The sequence below is a fragment of the Hemicordylus capensis genome, chromosome 14 (assembly GCF_027244095.1).
Source record: "Hemicordylus capensis ecotype Gifberg chromosome 14, rHemCap1.1.pri, whole genome shotgun sequence".
Lineage (NCBI taxonomy): Eukaryota > Metazoa > Chordata > Lepidosauria > Squamata > Cordylidae > Hemicordylus > Hemicordylus capensis.
Window position 1 is genome coordinate 11,867,333 of NC_069670.1, and position 17,997 is coordinate 11,885,329.

Below are 17,997 nucleotides of genomic sequence, written 5' to 3' on the forward strand. Positions count from 1 at the left end.
AAATGCAGGCCAAAGGGACGGGCCCCAGGCCACACGCTGGCGGCCCTTTTCTCAGGTCGGCTGGGGGGCTGGGGAGTTCCCCCTGAACCCATTCAAGATTCAACCAGGGAGGCTGCAGGACGTCAGTTGGGGGTGTGTGTGTGTGTGTGTCCTGCACTATTTCCCAAGTGGGGCCCACTTTGGCCAAAAGCTTTGGCGAGAGCCATGATCTCCCCCTGGGCCGACCTCCACAGGGAGGACCCCGGGAAAGACCAGACTTGCCAGCACTCCCTGCCCGCCTTCCCAGCCCCGGTGCTTGGCTGCGTTTTCCCTTCAAGGAGCCCCACTCTCCCGTGCCGGCTGCACAACCGCTCTCCCCGATGCCCCCTCGGAACCCGTTACTTAGAGATACTCTGCCCCTAGCTAGGGAGGCTCGGTTGACCTTTCTTGGTGATTTGTTTTCTTTAATCCTGATAGCCTGCTCTTCCTCCAAGGAGCCCAGAGCGGTTGACATGGTAGTTGCTTATCCTCACGACAGCCCTGTGAGGTAGGTTAGGCTGAGAGAGACACGGCTGGCCCAGAGTCACCCAGTGAGTTTCATGCCTGAGTGGGGATTTGAACTCAGGTCTCCCCGGGGCCTAGCCGAACACTCTAACCACTACACTACACTGGAGATGGGCCTCCCCACTCCTTGATGAATTTCTCTCCCCCTTGTTTATGGGGGATGGTCAAGGGGCTACTCCAGAGGCTTTGGAGACACAGATCCCTCCAGCTGGAGGGAGCGGCTGGGGTCTGTCTTCGGTTTCTTTCTGGCCTTGGAGCCGTCTCTCCTTGTTTCTGTTTCTCTGTGTAAGCCCCTTTGGGAACTTGGGCTGAAAAGCGGTATATACCGGTGGGTCGCCGCCATGGCCCTATACGCGGGAGGGGAGGAGTGCTTGCCCCCTTGGCCTGGGGGCCAGGGAGGGCACGTTTTATTGCCCTGCTTGGACATGCTGGCGGAGACGCGGCGTTCTGTGTGGCATGGGAGGCCAGGCTGGCCAGCTTTGCTTGCTTTGGAAAGGGTGTTGGGGGACTCGTTGTTGTTGTTGTTGCTGTTGTTGTTGTTGTTGTGACTGTGTTGCCCAAGGCCAAGCAAGAGGCCAGGAGGCAGAAAGCGCAGCGGCGGCAGCAGTCCTCTCTGGGGAGGGGGGGGGGCTCAGAGTCGGGGCCCCTCCTCCGAGCAGCCTGCCAGCCGGTTTCACAATGAATGGGGCGGCCTGCCCTGCTCACGTGGGGGCTCCCTGCGTCACCTTCCCGGGGCGCCGGGCCCGCTCCCCATTGGCTGCCGATGATGTCACCCTACAGCCCTGCCTCTCTCCCCCCCCCCCCACCCGCTCCGCCGCGCGCTTCTCCCCGCAAAAGCTTTTTCTCTGCCGGCAGCAGCAGCAGCGCCGAAGCCGAGCCGGAGTGGGGCGCGGGGCGCAGGGAGCACAGCCACAAAGGGGCAGCCAGCAGCGCCGCCAGCTTGCAGGCGGGACAGCCCTCCTCGCCACAGCAGCCGCCTCATGGGTCGTTTCCGCGCCGGGGTCTGATGCAGGTGAGTCCGCCCGCGCTGGATCAGCTGCCCCGCGCACGGGGGTCCTCTTCTCCTCCGTCCCCGCGCAGCGCAGAGCAGCTGCGGGCTGGGCCGGGGCGGACGGGACGGGACCCCCGGTTGCAAGGATGGCGGCATCAGCATCGGGGGAGGGGGCGTTGCGCGGGGCGCAGAGGCAGGCGCCGGGGGCGCGTTTGTGGTGGCTGGCGGCGCGCTGTGTTGTGACAGGCGAGGAACAAGGATGCGTAGCAGGAGGCTGGCTGGCGCGGGGGGCGAGCGAGAGACCCAGGGGGGTGGCGGGCCGAGGCAGCAGGTTCCCCCCGGACAAGGCCCTCTGCCTCCCCGGACTGCTGCTGTCGCGGCGGCGGCGGCGGCGATGACATTCGGGGCTATTTTAAGGCGGTGATGCCACCCCGGCGGGGACACCAGAGGGCACACGGCCGCCGGAGCCGGCCAGGGGAGGGGCTGGGGTTTCGGGCTCCTCACCCGGGAAAGCCTGCGTGCGAACACCCCCCTGCGCCCCCCAGGGAGGCTCGCCCCCCCGCGCCCCGCCGCCCTTGATCCAGGATGTGCGCAAAGCCTAGAGGTGCCAAGAACCCACGACCTGGGCACCTGCATCGCGACAGCCCTGCGCAGCACCTGGTGCACAAACACCTCCAAGGCCACAGTGGGCAGAAACACAGGTGTCGACCCCCGCCCCCTGTGTTGTGCAGGAGATGCGCTATTGAAAATAAGACGCTTAAAAAATAATAATAGTAATAATAAGACACAGCACAGCTTAGGAGAAGTGCCCGGTGGGAACCTTGCCTCTGCCACCAACCCACTAAGTGTCCTTGGTCCCTTCCTTTGCAACATACAGCGGACCCTGCCTGCCTGGCAGGGTTGCTGTAAAGAGTACATGAAACCCTTTGAAAACTCCAGATGTGCCTTGCCAGTGCTAAGGACTGCCAAGCGTGTTTTTGTAAGGAAAAAATGGTGGATGTGTCACCGTATAAAACTAACTTTGAAAACACGCCCTCATTTTATCCCCTTTGTTTGCGGGAAAGGCAACAGATTGCCTCCCCAGTTGCCTACTGCAAGGAGAGCTGGTCTTCCGGTAGTGGGCATGAATTGTCCCCTTTGCTAAGCAGGGGCTGCCCTGGTTTACATTTGGATGGGTGACTATATGTGGGTGCTGTCTGCTACAAGGTATTCCCCTGAGGGGATGGGTCCAGAGCTCAGGGGCAGAGCACTGCTTTGCAGGCAGAAGGTCCCAGGTTCAATCCCTGGCAGCATCTCCAGGTAGGGCTGGGAAAGCTGCCTGAAACCTTGGAGAGCTGCTGCCAGTCAGTGTGGACAGTCCTGAGCTAGATGGACCAAGGGTCTGACTCAGTATAAGACAGCTTCCTAGGTTCCTAAATCTTGGCACTTTGGAGAGGATTTATACATGCATTACAAATTATGTTCATCTTATTTTAACACACACACTATACAAGAGCTCAGGGAATAAACACTCAGTGGTCCAGACACATCACAATCATAACCAATACTGATGGCGAACACTGTGTGCGACCCATTTAGAGTGTGAGAAATCTACCCAGCAGTATCAAAGGCCTTGTAAAGCATCTTGACGTATTAAGGTCTGTACAAAGGCATTGCAAAGTCTGTGGTTTTTAGCCAAGCAACATTCCTCTTCGCCTACAGATTGGCTGCCGCTATTGCTGGGGTAGATCCTCACTTAATTAATTAACCTAACAAATTAACTCGAAGGCCCTCTTCGCACATACTTGTTTACCACATGGGCTAACAAGCCAGCGTCCAAGGCTTCCTGCCTGTGTGAATGAGCCATAAAGAGAATCGGCATGTCCCTGAGAAGGTGGCACTTTGTCAAGGGCGTTGCCTCTCGCATTTGACTACCTGTCTCGGAGGAACCCCACCTGCACGCCCAGGTGGAGGCAGAACGGCAGCTGCCGGGAGGTGGACGGAAGGGGGTAAAGCATAGGCCGTGGCTGGGCTTGGGTGAGCAGCATGTCGGTGGAAAGGATGTTGTTGGGAAAGGATGGTGGTCAGAAAGGTGTGCTGCAGATGGCTCAGGTGTGCCAAGGCTGGGCCTGGCCTTTGGGGATGGAAGGCTACGGAAGGCGGCTGGCCAGAGGGGTGCGGAGATCGAGATAATGACAGGTAGAGGAGGCCCTTGAGGAAGGGTGGGGATGCAGAGAATCATCCTGGCGGATTTCACCCCCCCCCCCCGCGAGATGGGAAAGCTGCGTGCAATGGGGAAGAAGAGTTGAGAGTTTGGATCTGACCCCAGAAACCTCGCATCCGTCTTGCGTTGATGTCAACAATGATCCATCCGCTATTTGTAATGTAATAGTCTTTTTTCCTGAGGGCTGACAGCTGCTTCGCTTACCCCACCTCAGCAGTTCTCACAACACCCCTGCAAGGTAGGCCATGGCCAGCTGATTCGTGTTTCCGCCAGGCAAGGCGGCCGAGGCTGAACAAGAGAGCCTGGCCTTCAAGGAAGAGGGGCTCTGCCACGGAGCTAGGCCTCCTCCCCTAAGGATGCTCTGCGGGAGGGCTAGAGAGACTCACCACAAGGGGGGGGGTTTAACAGCTATGATGTGTATATTGCGTAACAAGCCAGCACAGCATAAATGAGAGCCAGCATAGCGTAGTTGTTAGAGTGTGGGACTAGGACGGGGAAGACCTGAGTTCGAATCCTCATTCACCCATGACACTCACTGGGTGACTCTGGGCCAGTCGCGTCTCTCTCAGCCTAACCTACCTCACAGGGTTGTTGTGAGGATAAAAATAACCCGTGCACACCGCTCTGAGCTCCTCGGAGGAAGAGCGGGATATAAATGTAATTAAACCAACCAAGCAAGCAGGACTGCTCAACTTCGGCCCTCCTGCAGATGTTGGCCTACAACTCCCATAATCCCCGGCTAAGTGCCACTGTGACTGGGGATTATGGGAGTTGTAGTCCAAAAACAGCTGGGGGCTGTCTCCGCTCTGCCCTGCCCTTCCTCCTCACCCCCCTACCCCGGCCCACCAACACAGCACGTCCGGGGCCAAATGGTGAGCTCATGGGGTGAAATCTGAGGAAGCCGATGCCCTCCTTGGGCACTGCCAGGCCATGAGCTCAGGGCGGTATTTTTAGAGGCACCACCGCACACAACTTCACTTAGAGACGGACAGCAGCCCAAAGCACAAGCAGGAGGCTCCGGAGGCAAAGACTGCGTGCGGCGTCCGGGTGAGGGTGAGTCGGGGAGGGAAAGGCTTCAAAGGTGCGTTGTGCGGGTGCACTGATCTGAGCTTGAAGGGGTGCGTGTGTGTGTGAGCAAAGGCCCCGCACAGCTGTGAGCGTGCCCAGTCCCTTTCTGCAGGCGGGTTTCTGTACGATGCCCGGAAGGGTAAGCATCGCTGTACCTCTGGAAGCTGGTATGAGCAAACCTGGACACCCAGAGCCCTGCAGTGACCTCGCACTGTGTCCGCACAACAGTCATGCAAGGCGGGGGCGAGGCTGAGGAATAAGCAAGACAACCCGCTGAGTTGCTGGGCCGGGCCGGCGGGGGTGGGGGGGGCGGATTTGAATTCTGCTGCCATGTTTCTGAGCACGGGGCTTCAACTGTGGAAAGGCGCTTGTGTGCGGATGGAGATGGAGGCTGTGCACATACAAGTGTGTGCACATCTCTGTGGCCCGATTTGCATATATTGATCACGTGTGCGTCACTGTGAGGTACCGAGGCAGGTGTCTAGGAGGTGGCAAAACCCCAGGCGTCTCGGAGGCAGGTGCGGAGGGCAGGTGAGACCAGTGTGTTATGTGTGGTTATTGTTGAATGAATTCTGGGCCCGGCTTTCAACCAAGAATGCAGCCCAGCCAAGCAGGTTGGACTTCATATCGTTCCTCCAGAGAAGGATCCAGGTCCCAGAAAAGGACCCAGGACCCACGAGAGCTTACTGTGCACACCCTGACCGTGGGAAACCAAAGTGTGAGCAGGACATTAGCCATTTATTCCTGAGGAGGATGTCACATCGCTGGGCGGGGGAAGAAGAAGCAGGATCTGTGGCCTCCAATGCCTCGCCACTCAGAGGCCAGCTGGCACGGAAGGGGCTAGATCTCAGGAAGGGGCGCTGGCGTCTGGGGTGGCAGGCAGTTCTGAGCTGGAAAGGGGTTGGGGAAGAGGGATGGGGATTGGATCTGTGACACGCTTGGAAGGCGGGTTGTTCCGTGGGGGTCTGTGTTGAGGGGTGAGAACCGGTCTAACCCAGGGGGGCTTCAGAGGCTGACTGGTGAATCACCAAGATCCTGGTTGGAAACTTGTTTCTGCTGCACACTCCCTGGGGAACTTGGGCCTTCCTGTCGGCAATATGGGTAGGAAAACTGGCCTACCTCACACGATTGTTGTGAAAATCATAAAAAATTATATGAAGACTAGAATAGATAGATAGATTATATATATTTGTATAAAGTAAAGCATGCCATCAAGTCAGTATCGACTCCTGGGGACCACAGAGCCCTGTGGTTTTTCTTTTGGTAAAAAACAGGAGGGGTTGACCGTTGCCTCCTCCCGTGCAGTATGAGATGATGCCTTTCAGCATCTTCCTATATCGCTGCTGCCCGAGAGAGGTGTTTTCCATAGCCTGGGAAACAAACCAGCAGGGGATTTGAACCAGCAACCTCTGGCTTGCTAGTCAGGTCATTTCCCGCTGCACCATTAGGTGGCTGTGTGTATCTGTGTACTTACACTTAATAACAGCAATTGCACTAAAAAATCTCTGCCATCTGGCAGTGTGATTCGGCCAAGGGGGAGAATCATAAGCAAGGAGGCCGGGACGGCCAGACTGTTGTGGTGGGGCCGCGGGAGTGAGGGAATACCTGCCTGAACATAAATAGGTAACCTAATATACTTATAGTTCTTTAACTGTATGACTACTTAACGAGCAATCAGACAGAATGCTGCCTGCAGGGGTTGGGTGCTATTTGCTGAGCAAAAGGACTAGAAACTTAATATAAATGTAAATAAGATTAAAATAAAACCTGGAGTCAGGAAGGGGGCTTGGGGTATTACTAGCCACCCTGGGCCTACGTCTCCATCCTGCTTTGCCTTTCAGGTGCTGGGGGCAGTGTGGGGGGGAGGGAGGTGTGCGTCCAGGGTTCCGCTTGGATCTTCACAACAGCCCTGTGAGGCAGACTAAGCCGAGAGCGCAGGCGTGGCCCCAGGTCACCCAGGGTGTGTGCCAAGACCCGAGTCCAGGTCTGGCTGCCCCACACAGACCCCGGCTCTCACCTCTCCAGCCTTGGGGACATCCTTGGTGTCGGAAGCCAGCCAGCCCATGCGGAGGCTGCAGCCGGGAGTGGGTGTCTGCATCCAGCCAGCCAAGGGGGGCTCAGATAGAGGCAAGGCCCCTTTCCTCCGCTGGGGAGGAGCCCCCGCCCCTTCCCTCTCCCCCCGCCCACGGTGGTGGTTGCTGTCGCACCAATCCCCCCACGCTCGGAGCAGGGAGTTGATGGAAATAACAGGGCTGTCACCCCACGTTAGCGTCCTGGCGGAGGGACTCCTTAGCAGAAAGCCCCAGGAGGAGGAGGAGGAGGAGGAGGAGAAGGGGCTTGTGCCGTCCTGGCTGAGTGTGTGGTGGGCAGGGAGGGAAGTTAATTTCTAGCGGGGGGGTGGGGGGCAGGAAACGCAGGAGGCTCCCATCCGGGGCAGCAGCGGAGGAGACTGGCCAAAGGCAGGCCTCCTCGCAAAAGTGGGGCGAGGGGGAGGTGTGGGCAGAGAGGGGCAGGGAGTGGTGGCGGAGAAACCAGAGGAGAGACGGGACTTGCATATGTGGGGCAGACAGAGGGCCACAGGGCAGCGGGCAATCCGGGCAGGACCAACAAATCCATGGGGCAGGCATGTGAAGGAGGGAGGGAGGCTTGTGGGTCAAGTGCCTGGCTGCAGAAAGCCTGTTCGGGGGGAGGGAGAGGAGGAGGAGGGGGGAGCAAAGCAGTGTCCTAGGGAGGGTGGCGGTGGCGGAGGAGGGTCATGGGGCAGCAGGCAAGATGGCGGAGGAGCCTGAGATGTAGGCAGGTTGGGGCAGAGAGTGAAAATGGGGGGAGGAGGAACAGGGGGGGGCAGGGGAGAGGATTCTGTGCTCAGAGGAGGGGAGGTGGGTCAGGGCACATGTGCCCCATTCCGGCCCACCCCCACCCCAGCTCCGTCTGGAGGACCCCTCCCTGGCTTTCCTCTTTGCCAGCATGTTTTTCTGCCGTGGGGCTGCCCAGGACAACAAGAAGAATAAGAAGAGGAGGAGAAGGAAGGGCTGATGGGGGACCAGGGTGGGGAGAGGCGATGCCCCCCCCCGGCTTTGTGTGATGTCTGGGGTGGGTGGGAAATCCCCACTAATTGCACAGGGAGGGGGGAGGCCAAGGATTTTAGGGAGCGGGGCGGCAGGATTTATCCCCAAAGGCTGCAAGGAGGAGGCACTCTGCTCCCACTTCTCCATCCCTGCCCCCCCCAACCCGCCAGGCACATGGCGGAGAGTTCTTTGAAGCCAGCGCAGTGCCCCCCCCCCATGTTCCTGCCTCTGTCGGGGAGCTGGAGACCCCACCCGGGCCCCCTCCCAGCCCTCTCCTGGGCCCCCCTCCCCACCCAACCGCCTGTCGCCCGGCTCCCACATGCCGCTCGCTTGTGCCCACCGCCTTTGGGAAGGAGGGTGCCATTTGGGGAGAGCGCCTGTCCTGGTTCTTTAATCTCTCCCTGGCACAAGGCTGGGTGAGAAATGCCCGCCTTTGAATCCTTCGCCAAGGGCCTGCAGGGAAATGGGGAGGGAGGAAGGGGGCTGCTGCCTCCCCGATGATAAGGCCGTGTGTTTCGGAGGGGGAGATGATGATGTGTCAAGGAAGCTGGGACTGGGGGCAAGGGGGGGGGCAAGAAAGGAGATCGTTCCAGCACCCTCCCCTCCTCCTCCTCCTCCACCACCGACACACGCCCAAGATCTGAGCAAATGCTAACATGTTTGTCTTCCATCAGAAAGCGCTTCGGCTAAATGTGACCCAATTTCTTGCCAGATTTTTTTTTTGGAAATATCTTTAAAAGACAGAAGAGAGGGAGAGAAGGGACTCAGGCTAATCACCGCACTGTGGGTCTTGCTTCCCAAATATAACGGGATGCTGCTTTATGGGCAGGAAGAAGAGGCAAGTGGCCCACTTGCAGGGCAGAGGTGTGGATGCATAAAACAGGGGGTTTTCTTTCTCAAAGAGAGGAAAGTTCAGATCACAAGAGGGCCAGGCGTGGTCCCCCAGAGGGCCACACGGACGGGACACCTACTCTTGGCACGTATGTTGCCGCCTCTCGGCCTCAGTTGGCCAATCTGTAAAATGGGGATGGAGTAATGTCCTGGCTTTTTTCCTCGGCTGGGGGAAATGCCAGCCGCTTCGGGTTAACCGTAGGCAGCACTAAACCCTGCCTGCCCTGAAGGCACAGCCAAGACACCAAATGGCAGTTTCTATACTGAGGGAATGCAAATTCTGCAGAGAGCAAAGCCGGCTTCCGAACCTTGCATGTCTAACCCCTGCTAACTGGGCAGAGAGGCACCTTTTAAGGTGGGGATTCTCTTGTATTTAGCAGGGGGAGAGTAACTGGCCCTCTCCACCCCCAGCACAGCATCCCTCCAGTGGCTGCTGCTGGGGTCTATCTGAGGTTTCTTTTTAGATTGTGAGCCCTTTCGGTTACAGGGATCCATCTTGTTTATTATTTCTCTATGTAAACTACCCTGAGCCATTTTTGGAAGGGCAGTATAGAAATCGAATAAACAAACAAACAAAAATGCAAACTGAGTACATTAACACCTCCTCTTTGGCACAATTCTGCCCAACCCCCTCTTTTTTGGATAGCATGCCTAATTTAGTCTGGTTCTGGTAGTCTTAAGGAAAAGCAACCACAGGAATGCCTACTCAATATGAACTGGAGATCAGAGAATAAAAAAGGCTGCCCCAAGACCTCCCCCCCCCCGCAGTCCTAAGGACTAGAAACTTGCCATCCCTGAAAGGGTTTGAAGCAGAGGTGGGGAGGCGATAGCCATCACGGGGATGCCATGAGGCACACCCCCTCGGCCCATGCTCTTCTGACCCCCCCCCTCTCTCTCTTGCTCCACAGCTCACCTTTCCCAATGCCTCCCTCGCCTCTGGAAGAACGGATCGGCATCCTACAGAGACCCAAGACGTTGGCCTTGCGCCTCAACCACAGCTTTGCCCACAACGGCGGCGGCGGCGAGAAGCAGCAGCACCACCACCACCAGCCGCCACCGCCCTGCAAACCGCCTGGCCAGGCTGCTGGGGTGGCCCCAAAGGGCCCCCGCGAGGAGACCCCCCAGGCCGGCGTCCTCCAGCCCAACCATTCCCACACCATCGACATCAAGGTGACGGTGGGGGCCGGGCAAGGCCGGGGGGTGCCGGAGAGGAACCTCTCCCTGCAGCTGGACCTGAAACCGGGCGGGGAGAGGAAGGGGCTGCTGGGCCCCCAGCTGAAGGTCTTCCTGCCCCAGGCCAAGCTGAAGAAGCGCGCCTTCAAGGAGAACAGCCGGCCGGCCCCGGCGGCGGCCAGCTCCTCCGCCAGCTCCTCCTGCCTCTCCAGCCCGGCCAGCGCCATGCACCCCCTCAAGGGCGGCTGCCGCGGCTGCTGGCGGCTCCTGCGCTGCGAGGACCCCAAGCCCGGCCTGCGCCCGCCGGGCTGCTTCCCCTGCCACGCCAGCCTGCGCTCCCTCAGCTGCTCCAGCTGCAGCCCGCCCTCCGTCAAGAAGCTGGGCTGCCTGCCCTGCGCCCCGGTGGCCGCCGCCGCCCTGCGCTCCCTGGCCTGCCTGGCCTGCCACCCCTCCGTCAAGTCCGCCAGCTCCTCCTGCAGCTTCTGCAGCAGCGACCCCATCGTGGCCTACGACCCCCGGCCCGGCCCGGCCCCGGCGGCCAGCTGCTACGGGGGGGACGGAGACGGCGACGGCGACGACTACAGCGTCCGCACCATCTGGCCCGACGAGCTGGCCAGGAAGATGACCCTGTCCCGGGCCCGGCAGCAGCAGCCGCCGCCGCCGCCGCCGGCCGCCTCCCCCTTGATCCTGGACTGCCGCAGCCTGATGGAGTACACCAAGAGCCAGCTGCAGGGGGCCATGCACTTTGGGATGGCCGAGGCCGCGGGCCGGCGGCGGCTCCAGCAGGGGAAGCTGGCCATGCTGGACTTCCTCTCCTCCCGGGGGGCCGCCGACGGCCGGGACTCCTCGCTGCAGCGGCTCTGGCCCACCGAGCAGAACGGCTGTGCGGGGGCGACGGAGCCCCGGCCAGCCAGCCCCGCCAAAGCCCACAAAACGCAGCCCGCCCAGAACCTGCATCTGGTGCTGGATTTGCTCCGCCAGGACGGACAGGAGGGCCCAGGCCAGAGAGGTAAGGGGGTGGGGGTGGTGGGGGTGGTCCCCGGGGGCGGAGGGGGGCAGCAGCCGTGGGGCAAACCTTCAAGTGGCCACAAAACTGGCCGTGCCGGCTCCTCGCTCCAGCAGCTTCGAGGAAGGATGAGATCCCTTTCCAGGAAGAGATCCTCTAGCACAGGGATTCTCAAACTTGGGTCCTCAGGTGTTATTGGACTTCAATTCCCATAATCCCCAGCCTCAGTGGCCTTTGGTTGGGGATTATGGGAGCTGAAGTCCAATAACACCTGAGGACCCAAGTTTGAGAATCACTGCTCTAGCACCATGCCCAAGAGCAGTCTACCTCCAGCTAGAGGACTCCTGCTCCTAGCCTCCTTCCCAGAGAGGCAGAGAGCCTGGCCTTGATGGGCGTTTGCAGGGGGCGAGCGGGGGGGGGGGGTCCGACTCAGCAAGGCAGTTCTTGCTTTTGGGAGGGGGGCGTTCCTGCAGCCAGGCCCACAGGTAGAAGGGATGCCGGGCGGGTCATGCCGTAATGGGCATTTTGCAGAGGAAGGCTGGATCCTGAAGGGTTCAGATGCTTCAGGGTAAGGTTTCACTCCCCTTTCTTCGGTGACCTCATCCCAGCTGGAGGAGCAGATGGCCAGACGGGAGGGGGAGGCCACCCTCACCCCCCCCCAACGTGGCCCCCTCCTCCCTTTCAGCACCTGCTCGGAGGAGCCTATTGAACCGGAATGAACTCGGCCCAGCTGGTCGCATGACATCATCGGCTTGACCTTCTTTCACACTTGTGGCCCCTTCATCCCCCACAAGGCGCCCCCTCCGCCCAGCCTCCTAAAGCCAGAGGGGGGGGGGGGTCCTGCCGACTTTTGCTTAGCAGATGTTTCAAGGCGGCAGAAATTTTTAAGAGAGACCCCCCACACACACACACAAACACACTTCTCCCCCCCCACACACACACACTGCCTGCACAACTCCTGCAAGCTGCCAAGTAAAGCTTTCGCAGTCTTTTGGTCGAGAGCGCGCCTTTCCGGGTCCAAGGGAATAAACCATCTGAAACCGCACCTCTTAAACACCCAGCTGAGCAGCTTCGGAGTTACACAGCACTCTTGGGCAGGCAGTTCCTTCTCGTGCAGCTTCCTAGCGGGAGAGGCAGAACAAAGACCCGCCCTGAATATGGCAGGCCGCCTTGGGATCCTACTTGCTGTTTCGATTTCTCAGACCTAGATGCCAGTTTATGGCCAGGCCTCTCAAAGTGTTCTTCTATTATTATTTTAAGAGCGTGCAAAGCGAGAGGACATGATTCAGCTGCGCTCCATTTGCAGGGGTAGCTTTTCTGGGTGTGGAATTTGGCTGGCGGGTAATTGCCTTAGCAGAGATAGGGGCCGCTGACACGACCTGCCGGGGTGGGCGGCAGGGAAGGCTTAACAAACCTTGCCTTCCCTCCCAGATGATAAATCTTTGTTTGGTGGGAGTGCGAAGTCACAATCCCTGCAGCTCCGGGCAGCACAGAGCAGGGCAGATTGCTCTGAGGCTGGGACTGGTTGTCCTGACCTCCTGGTATCCCACAGTGCACTGAGGATTCCCCCACGGAACGGGCACTCTAGGCACTTGTCTTTGTGTCACCATGAGCTGCAGGTAGCTTGTGCTGATTCATGATCCCGGCAGAGCTGGGCTTCAATGCAGGGTTTGGTGCTGAGGCGTTGCTAGCATCCGTGTGGATCCTGGCCGTTCTCACAGGCAGCTAAGTCTCCTCGTGAGAACAGCCTCGCAGCCTTTTTGGGGTTTTTTGTTTTTTTTGTTTTTTTGGCAATGGCGGTGAACAGCAGGAGTGCCTTTTGCCAGGACTCCATCGCCAGCTAGGCAGTTCTGCTCCTTCAAGCCTTGTCTGCTCTGAGCTGCTTTCGTTGTGGTCCACATTTACCCCAAAGTGGTGTTATGACTTGGGGCTAGTCGAAACGAGCAGAGATTCGGAACAAGTCACCATGTCTCTTCGGAACGGGAAAGGTCAGGGTTCCCAAGTCGTGGGAGGTAGAAAAGCACTGGGTGGTTGGAGGCAGGGTAAAAGGTTCGATTGCAGAGAAAGCCCGGTTTTCTGGACTGATTGCGGGGAGATCAGTCTGGATTAGGCAATGGTCTGAGAAATCCAAGAACCAAAAGCATGTGATCACCAATGCTGCAAAGAGAAGTCAGAGCAAAACAAAGCATGCAACTCTGGGGATATGGAGGGTGAAAGACAACGAAACCAGTTTGCACACGACCACACAAAACACCCTTGGGGACCCTTCTTTGGGAAGAGAGCGAGAGTGACATTTCTGATGCGCAGAATTCTTTCCCACGGAAGGCGAGAACAGAATGAGCAAGTGACATGGCTGGACTTGGGGTTCCACAAACACTGCCCCCCCCGCAAAAAAAAATCTGGAATACCAGGGTCTGGAAACCCAATATTTCTCTGTTATCACAATGCTCCCACTACCACAGACTAAGCCCGTCGGCTGTGCGTTTTCTCTGCAGGTAGTCTAGTTGGCCCCGAGGCGGTGGAGGGTCCGGACGACTTGGGTCCACCGCTCACCCCCGACCTAGAAAATGCAGAGCTGAGCCCCATCCTGCCCTTCCTGTTCCTGGGCAACGAAAGAGACGCACAGGACCTGGAGCGGATGCTGAGTCTCAACGTGGGGCATGTGCTGAACGTCACCACCCACCTCCCGCTCTACCATGCCGACAGCGGGCGCCTCCGCTACAAGCGGCTGCCTGCCACAGACAACCACCGCCAGGACCTGCGCCAGTACTTTGAGGAGGCCTTTGAGTTCATCGGTACGGCTTCGGGTGGGCTGCTGGAAGGGGTCGTAGTCAGGCAGAGGTCTCCGGCTCCTCGGGAAGGTGGCAACTTCTGCTGCAGCTTGCCCGTTCTAGTACAAAGGGGAGGGCTGTACCGTAGTGGTAGAGCCCCTCCTTTGCACACAGAAGGATGCAGGCTCCTTCTCTGGCAGCTTCAGGAAGGAAATAACCCTTGCTATTGACTGGGTGGACATATTCCATCCTTGGCCAAGTCTAGAGGGAGTATAGACACACACCTACTTGTCCTCCCCTGCCCCCCTTGTTAACACTGCTGTCTCTCCCTACTCCAGAGGAGGCACACCAGAGTGGCAAAGGGGTCCTCATCCACTGCCAGGCGGGCGTCTCGCGCTCAGCCACCATCGTCATCGCCTACCTGATGAAGCACACGCTCATGACCATGGGCGACGCCTACAAGTACGTCAAGGGCCGGAGGCCTGTCATCTCGCCCAACCTCAACTTCATGGGTCAGCTCCTGGAGTTCGAAACGGACCTCAACGCAGGCGTCACACCCCGCATCCTCATGCCCAAGCTGGCCGGAGTGGAGACGGAGGTGTGAACAAGAAAGGGGACAGGTGGTGGCCACCGTGGATCTCAGGGGTGGGAAGGCCGTGTGTGCGCAACAAGCAAGCAACGGGTGCCGTGGGAACCGCCGCCAGGGCTACCAACGGACCGGGCCAGTGGCGGGGGGGGGGGGGGGGCGCTTCGCCCCCTGGAACATCGATGGACCATTTCCGATGCCTTCCTGCATTGCGCTCAGCACGATACTGGGAGAGTCCGATTTTGGAGGCCTCGTGCTGCCGTTGGAATTAAGAGCAGGGGTGGGTGGGTGGGCTCTCATTTCTACACCAGTGTTGGCTTCTTGAAACTTTCTTACCTTGGCAATGGTGTGTGTGTGTGGGGGGGGGCAAATGGGGCGGGACTGTGTGTGTGTGTGTGTGCACGCCTCTTGCTGGATTTAAGTTATTGGGTTGGGGAGCGTTTGTGTGCATAAAATCTTCTTCCCTCTCGCCCTCCCTTTTTTGATCCAGATGCTACTTTTACTTACCTTACTTCCAACCATACTGGAGAAAGAACTTTTTTGGCGGGGGGGGGAAGGGGAAGGGGAAGGTTTCCAATGATGTGTGTGTGTGTGTGTGTGTGTGTGTGTGTGTGTGTGTGTGTGTGTGTGTGTGTGTGTGTGTGATGGGGGGGTGTCCATGGAGAGCACTGCGTGTGGGACACTTTTTCCGCCCCCTCTCCATAATTATCAGATGTTCATTGCTCAGGAAGACAGACTTTTCTGGATGGGAAGGTGGGGCATTTACAACGCCTCCCCTCTCTTTTACATGGGAAGAGGGACCGGCCCCCCTCCTCTGTTTATTTATTTGGACTGCCCTGCTGTTCAGCCTCAGCTTTTTTTAAAAAACCACCAACCTGTGATGTTGACTGGATCTTCAAGTGAGAGCACCATGGGGACAGAGATTGGGGGCGGGATGGGGTGGGGGGCTGGCAGGTGACCACTGACCCCTCTCTTTCCCTCACCCCCAAACCTCTCCTCTCCCCCTCCCCCCACCTTCTTCTCAGGGCAATAAGACATAATTGGACTTGTCTTCCATTAAGGGGTTTGTTTTTAAAGCAATGGGGCAGGGATATGGGAGCATTGTGGCGGGGGGTGGGAAGCAAGGGCGGGATATTCTAAAGATCACCCTAGTCATCTCACACACTCTCTCTAAGGTTTCCTTCAAGCCTCCTGGGACAAAGAGACTGGAGAATTAGAGACTGAGTCTTTTGTTTCTTAATATGTCTTGAAATGCAATATTTATATGTTAGTGGCTTTTTAAGTGTTTCTGTCTTTCCCCAACTCCCAGAGGAGGGCAAAATAGGTAGGGGGTTGCTGGTGGGTTCCCTCGTTTCAATGGTCTTCCACGCGTTCCCAGTCTTTCCCCCTTGAGAATTCGAACCCAGCACCACCACGGACCTGCAGCAGGGGCAAGGGTGGCGGGGACACATAGCTTTAAGGACGGGAGTGGGCCAGGTTTGGGGGAGCCGGCAGCCTCTCCCCGCTTTCTTCCTCTACAAGATTGGGATGCTGCATTTCATATCCCTCTGGTGAGGAATCCTCCCCACCAACAGAAGTGGATGATGACTGCCATGTTTCCACACAGATAGATAGATTTGGACAAATCTTGTCACACATAGGAGAGGCTACTTTCACCCCTCTTATCTGCAAGTTTCCTCAGACTTCTAATTGGTAAACCTTTGGCATCAACTTGGAATTCAAACAAACCAGGATTCCTTGAGCTGGAAAAGATAGCATAAGTGAATGCTTCAGTTAGAATGTGGTGCAAGAAGTCACAAGTCTGCGGCTCCCCCTTAGCAGACTTCACTCACTGGAGTCAGTTTGGGGTTGAGAACTGTGAAAACCAGTTACAATAAGCTGATCTGGGCATGCCCCCTGATTAATCAGGGGCCACATTTGGGGAAGAGAGAATAAATACTCCCAAATGCCAGATGTGAATGTTTAAGATCTATGCAGTGTCCCTCCCAGAAGGACTGTATAGTGTGCTTTTTCTGTGATAACCCTGAAATGAGATACTGGTCTTACAGCCCCAAATGTCCACTTCTACATATTTGGGCTCGGAAAAGAGGCACCAGAAAGTAAATTCAGGAATATTTGAAAAGAAGCAAGGCTTCCAGTTCAGAATGAAAAGAATACTGATGCTTCTAAGTGTTCTGCATACATGCTCAGACACATCAGCCTCCAAGAGGTCTCCATGATCACCTCTTTTGTGCAGGAGAAAGGTGGAGACCTCCATCCTAATTAGCCTGTGCTTCCATTGGTCCCGTCCCCTCCCGCCGCACTGCAGATCTGTTGTGGCTTGTAAGTGTGCAATGTCAACAACTCCTTCCTTCTCCTTTTGCCGCCCCTTTAAAGAGAGTTCTGTACTTAAAATCCCCTCTCCTTAACTGGGATTAAGATGTGGTCAGAGGATAGGTTCCCTTCCCTCCCCACCACCCCGGTTTCTCTTTGGATTTTGTCTTTGTTATTTATTGGGCCCAACCCTCAGGCCCCACCGTAATTTATTAAACGTGATCTTTTTTGTAACAAGGGTCCATGTCTCTCTCTCGGGTACGGGGTGGGAAAGGAAGCCCAAGTCGCCAAAGCACAAGTCGCTCGCCCATAACAAGGTTTGCCAGCCTGAACACACATCCCGGCATCACTCCTTTGCAGCTCCAAGAGGCCCCACAGTGGTAGTGCAGAGCCTGCCTACATGGTTGCCTGGAGATTATTCTTAACTCGCCCTAGGCGAGCTTGCACTCAACACCACAGGGTACACCCCGACATATGCGGTGAAGGGAGTCCGGGAGCTTCATGTGTGGACTGGAGCTCCTGCACTAGAACCAGCAGAGAGGACATGTGGTTTTAGTCCACCAGGTTATGTTCTTTCACAGAGCCGGTGCTCTCTTTTGTATTACACTGGAAGCAACATCAGAGGTGGGAAGTTTTTTGCAAAAACAGCACACACTCTCATCCTGCAACAAGCAGAGAATTCCAGGTGTAGGTCCAAGTCACCTAACTGATCATATGAGGTGCAGTGTTAGGTTTGCCTATAGATGAAGACAGATCATCCTGGAGAGAATCTATCCATGTGGTCGCGAAGAGTCGACACCGACTTGATGGCACTTAACCAAGCAACCAATCGATTAAAAATCAGGCGTCTCGTAGCAGCAGCCTCTCCTACGCGCCAGAGAACAGAGAAACGCCTCGTAGAGGGTGCTTGCTATGCAAAGTTTTTGGAGAGTTGTTAGAAGTTTCTCCAGTGGGTTGAAAACTGATTTAGAATTGCCGTCCTAGTTAAAAGGTTCTGCAAGCCCTGCCCAGAATCTCAGCACCTGGCTCCGATCCCGGGGTTCTCCCGTGGTGAAGGCTGCCCCCTGCTGGAATCCAGCAAGAACTGTGTTCACTTGCAGCCCCAAGATGAGTGGGGTGGGGGGACAGTGGGGGGGGGAGGATTATGCAGGGGAGGGGTGGGGGCTCCAGTGTATTTCCCCACCCACTTCCTCCCTACACAGCACATGAGGATACAGCATTAGAACAGGATATGGTCATGCACAGTCCAAAGCACTAGTGCTCACCTGTAAAGCTCTCCCCGGCTTAAGGCCTGGGCCCCTGAAGGAACCCGGCTCCCACACTGGCCGGGACCCCACAAGGAGAGGAGGTCCAGAGGCCGCCTCCAGGCTGTCCTCCGGGGGCC

At 57.4% G+C, this 17,997-nt stretch overlaps 1 protein-coding gene across 2 annotated transcripts; it reads left to right on the top strand.

Moving 5' to 3' along the window:
* The first annotated feature begins 1,400 nt into the window (after positions 1-1,400).
* On the top strand, positions 1,401-16,850 carry LOC128336911 (dual specificity protein phosphatase 10-like). 2 transcript variants are annotated; one of them, XM_053277209.1, is made up of 4 exons: positions 1,401-1,555; positions 9,673-10,946; positions 13,439-13,738; positions 14,053-16,850. In XM_053277209.1, exons 2-4 carry the CDS (start codon positions 9,686-9,688, stop codon positions 14,316-14,318), a joined length of 1,827 nt encoding a protein of 608 aa, XP_053133184.1. In that variant the 5' UTR covers positions 1,401-1,555; positions 9,673-9,685; the 3' UTR covers positions 14,319-16,850. The 2 variants fall into 2 exon arrangements, with proteins under 2 accessions (XP_053133184.1, XP_053133183.1); XM_053277208.1 differs by lacking the exon at positions 1,401-1,555 and adding an exon at positions 7,687-7,853.
* Positions 16,851-17,997: the final 1,147 nt, after the last annotated feature.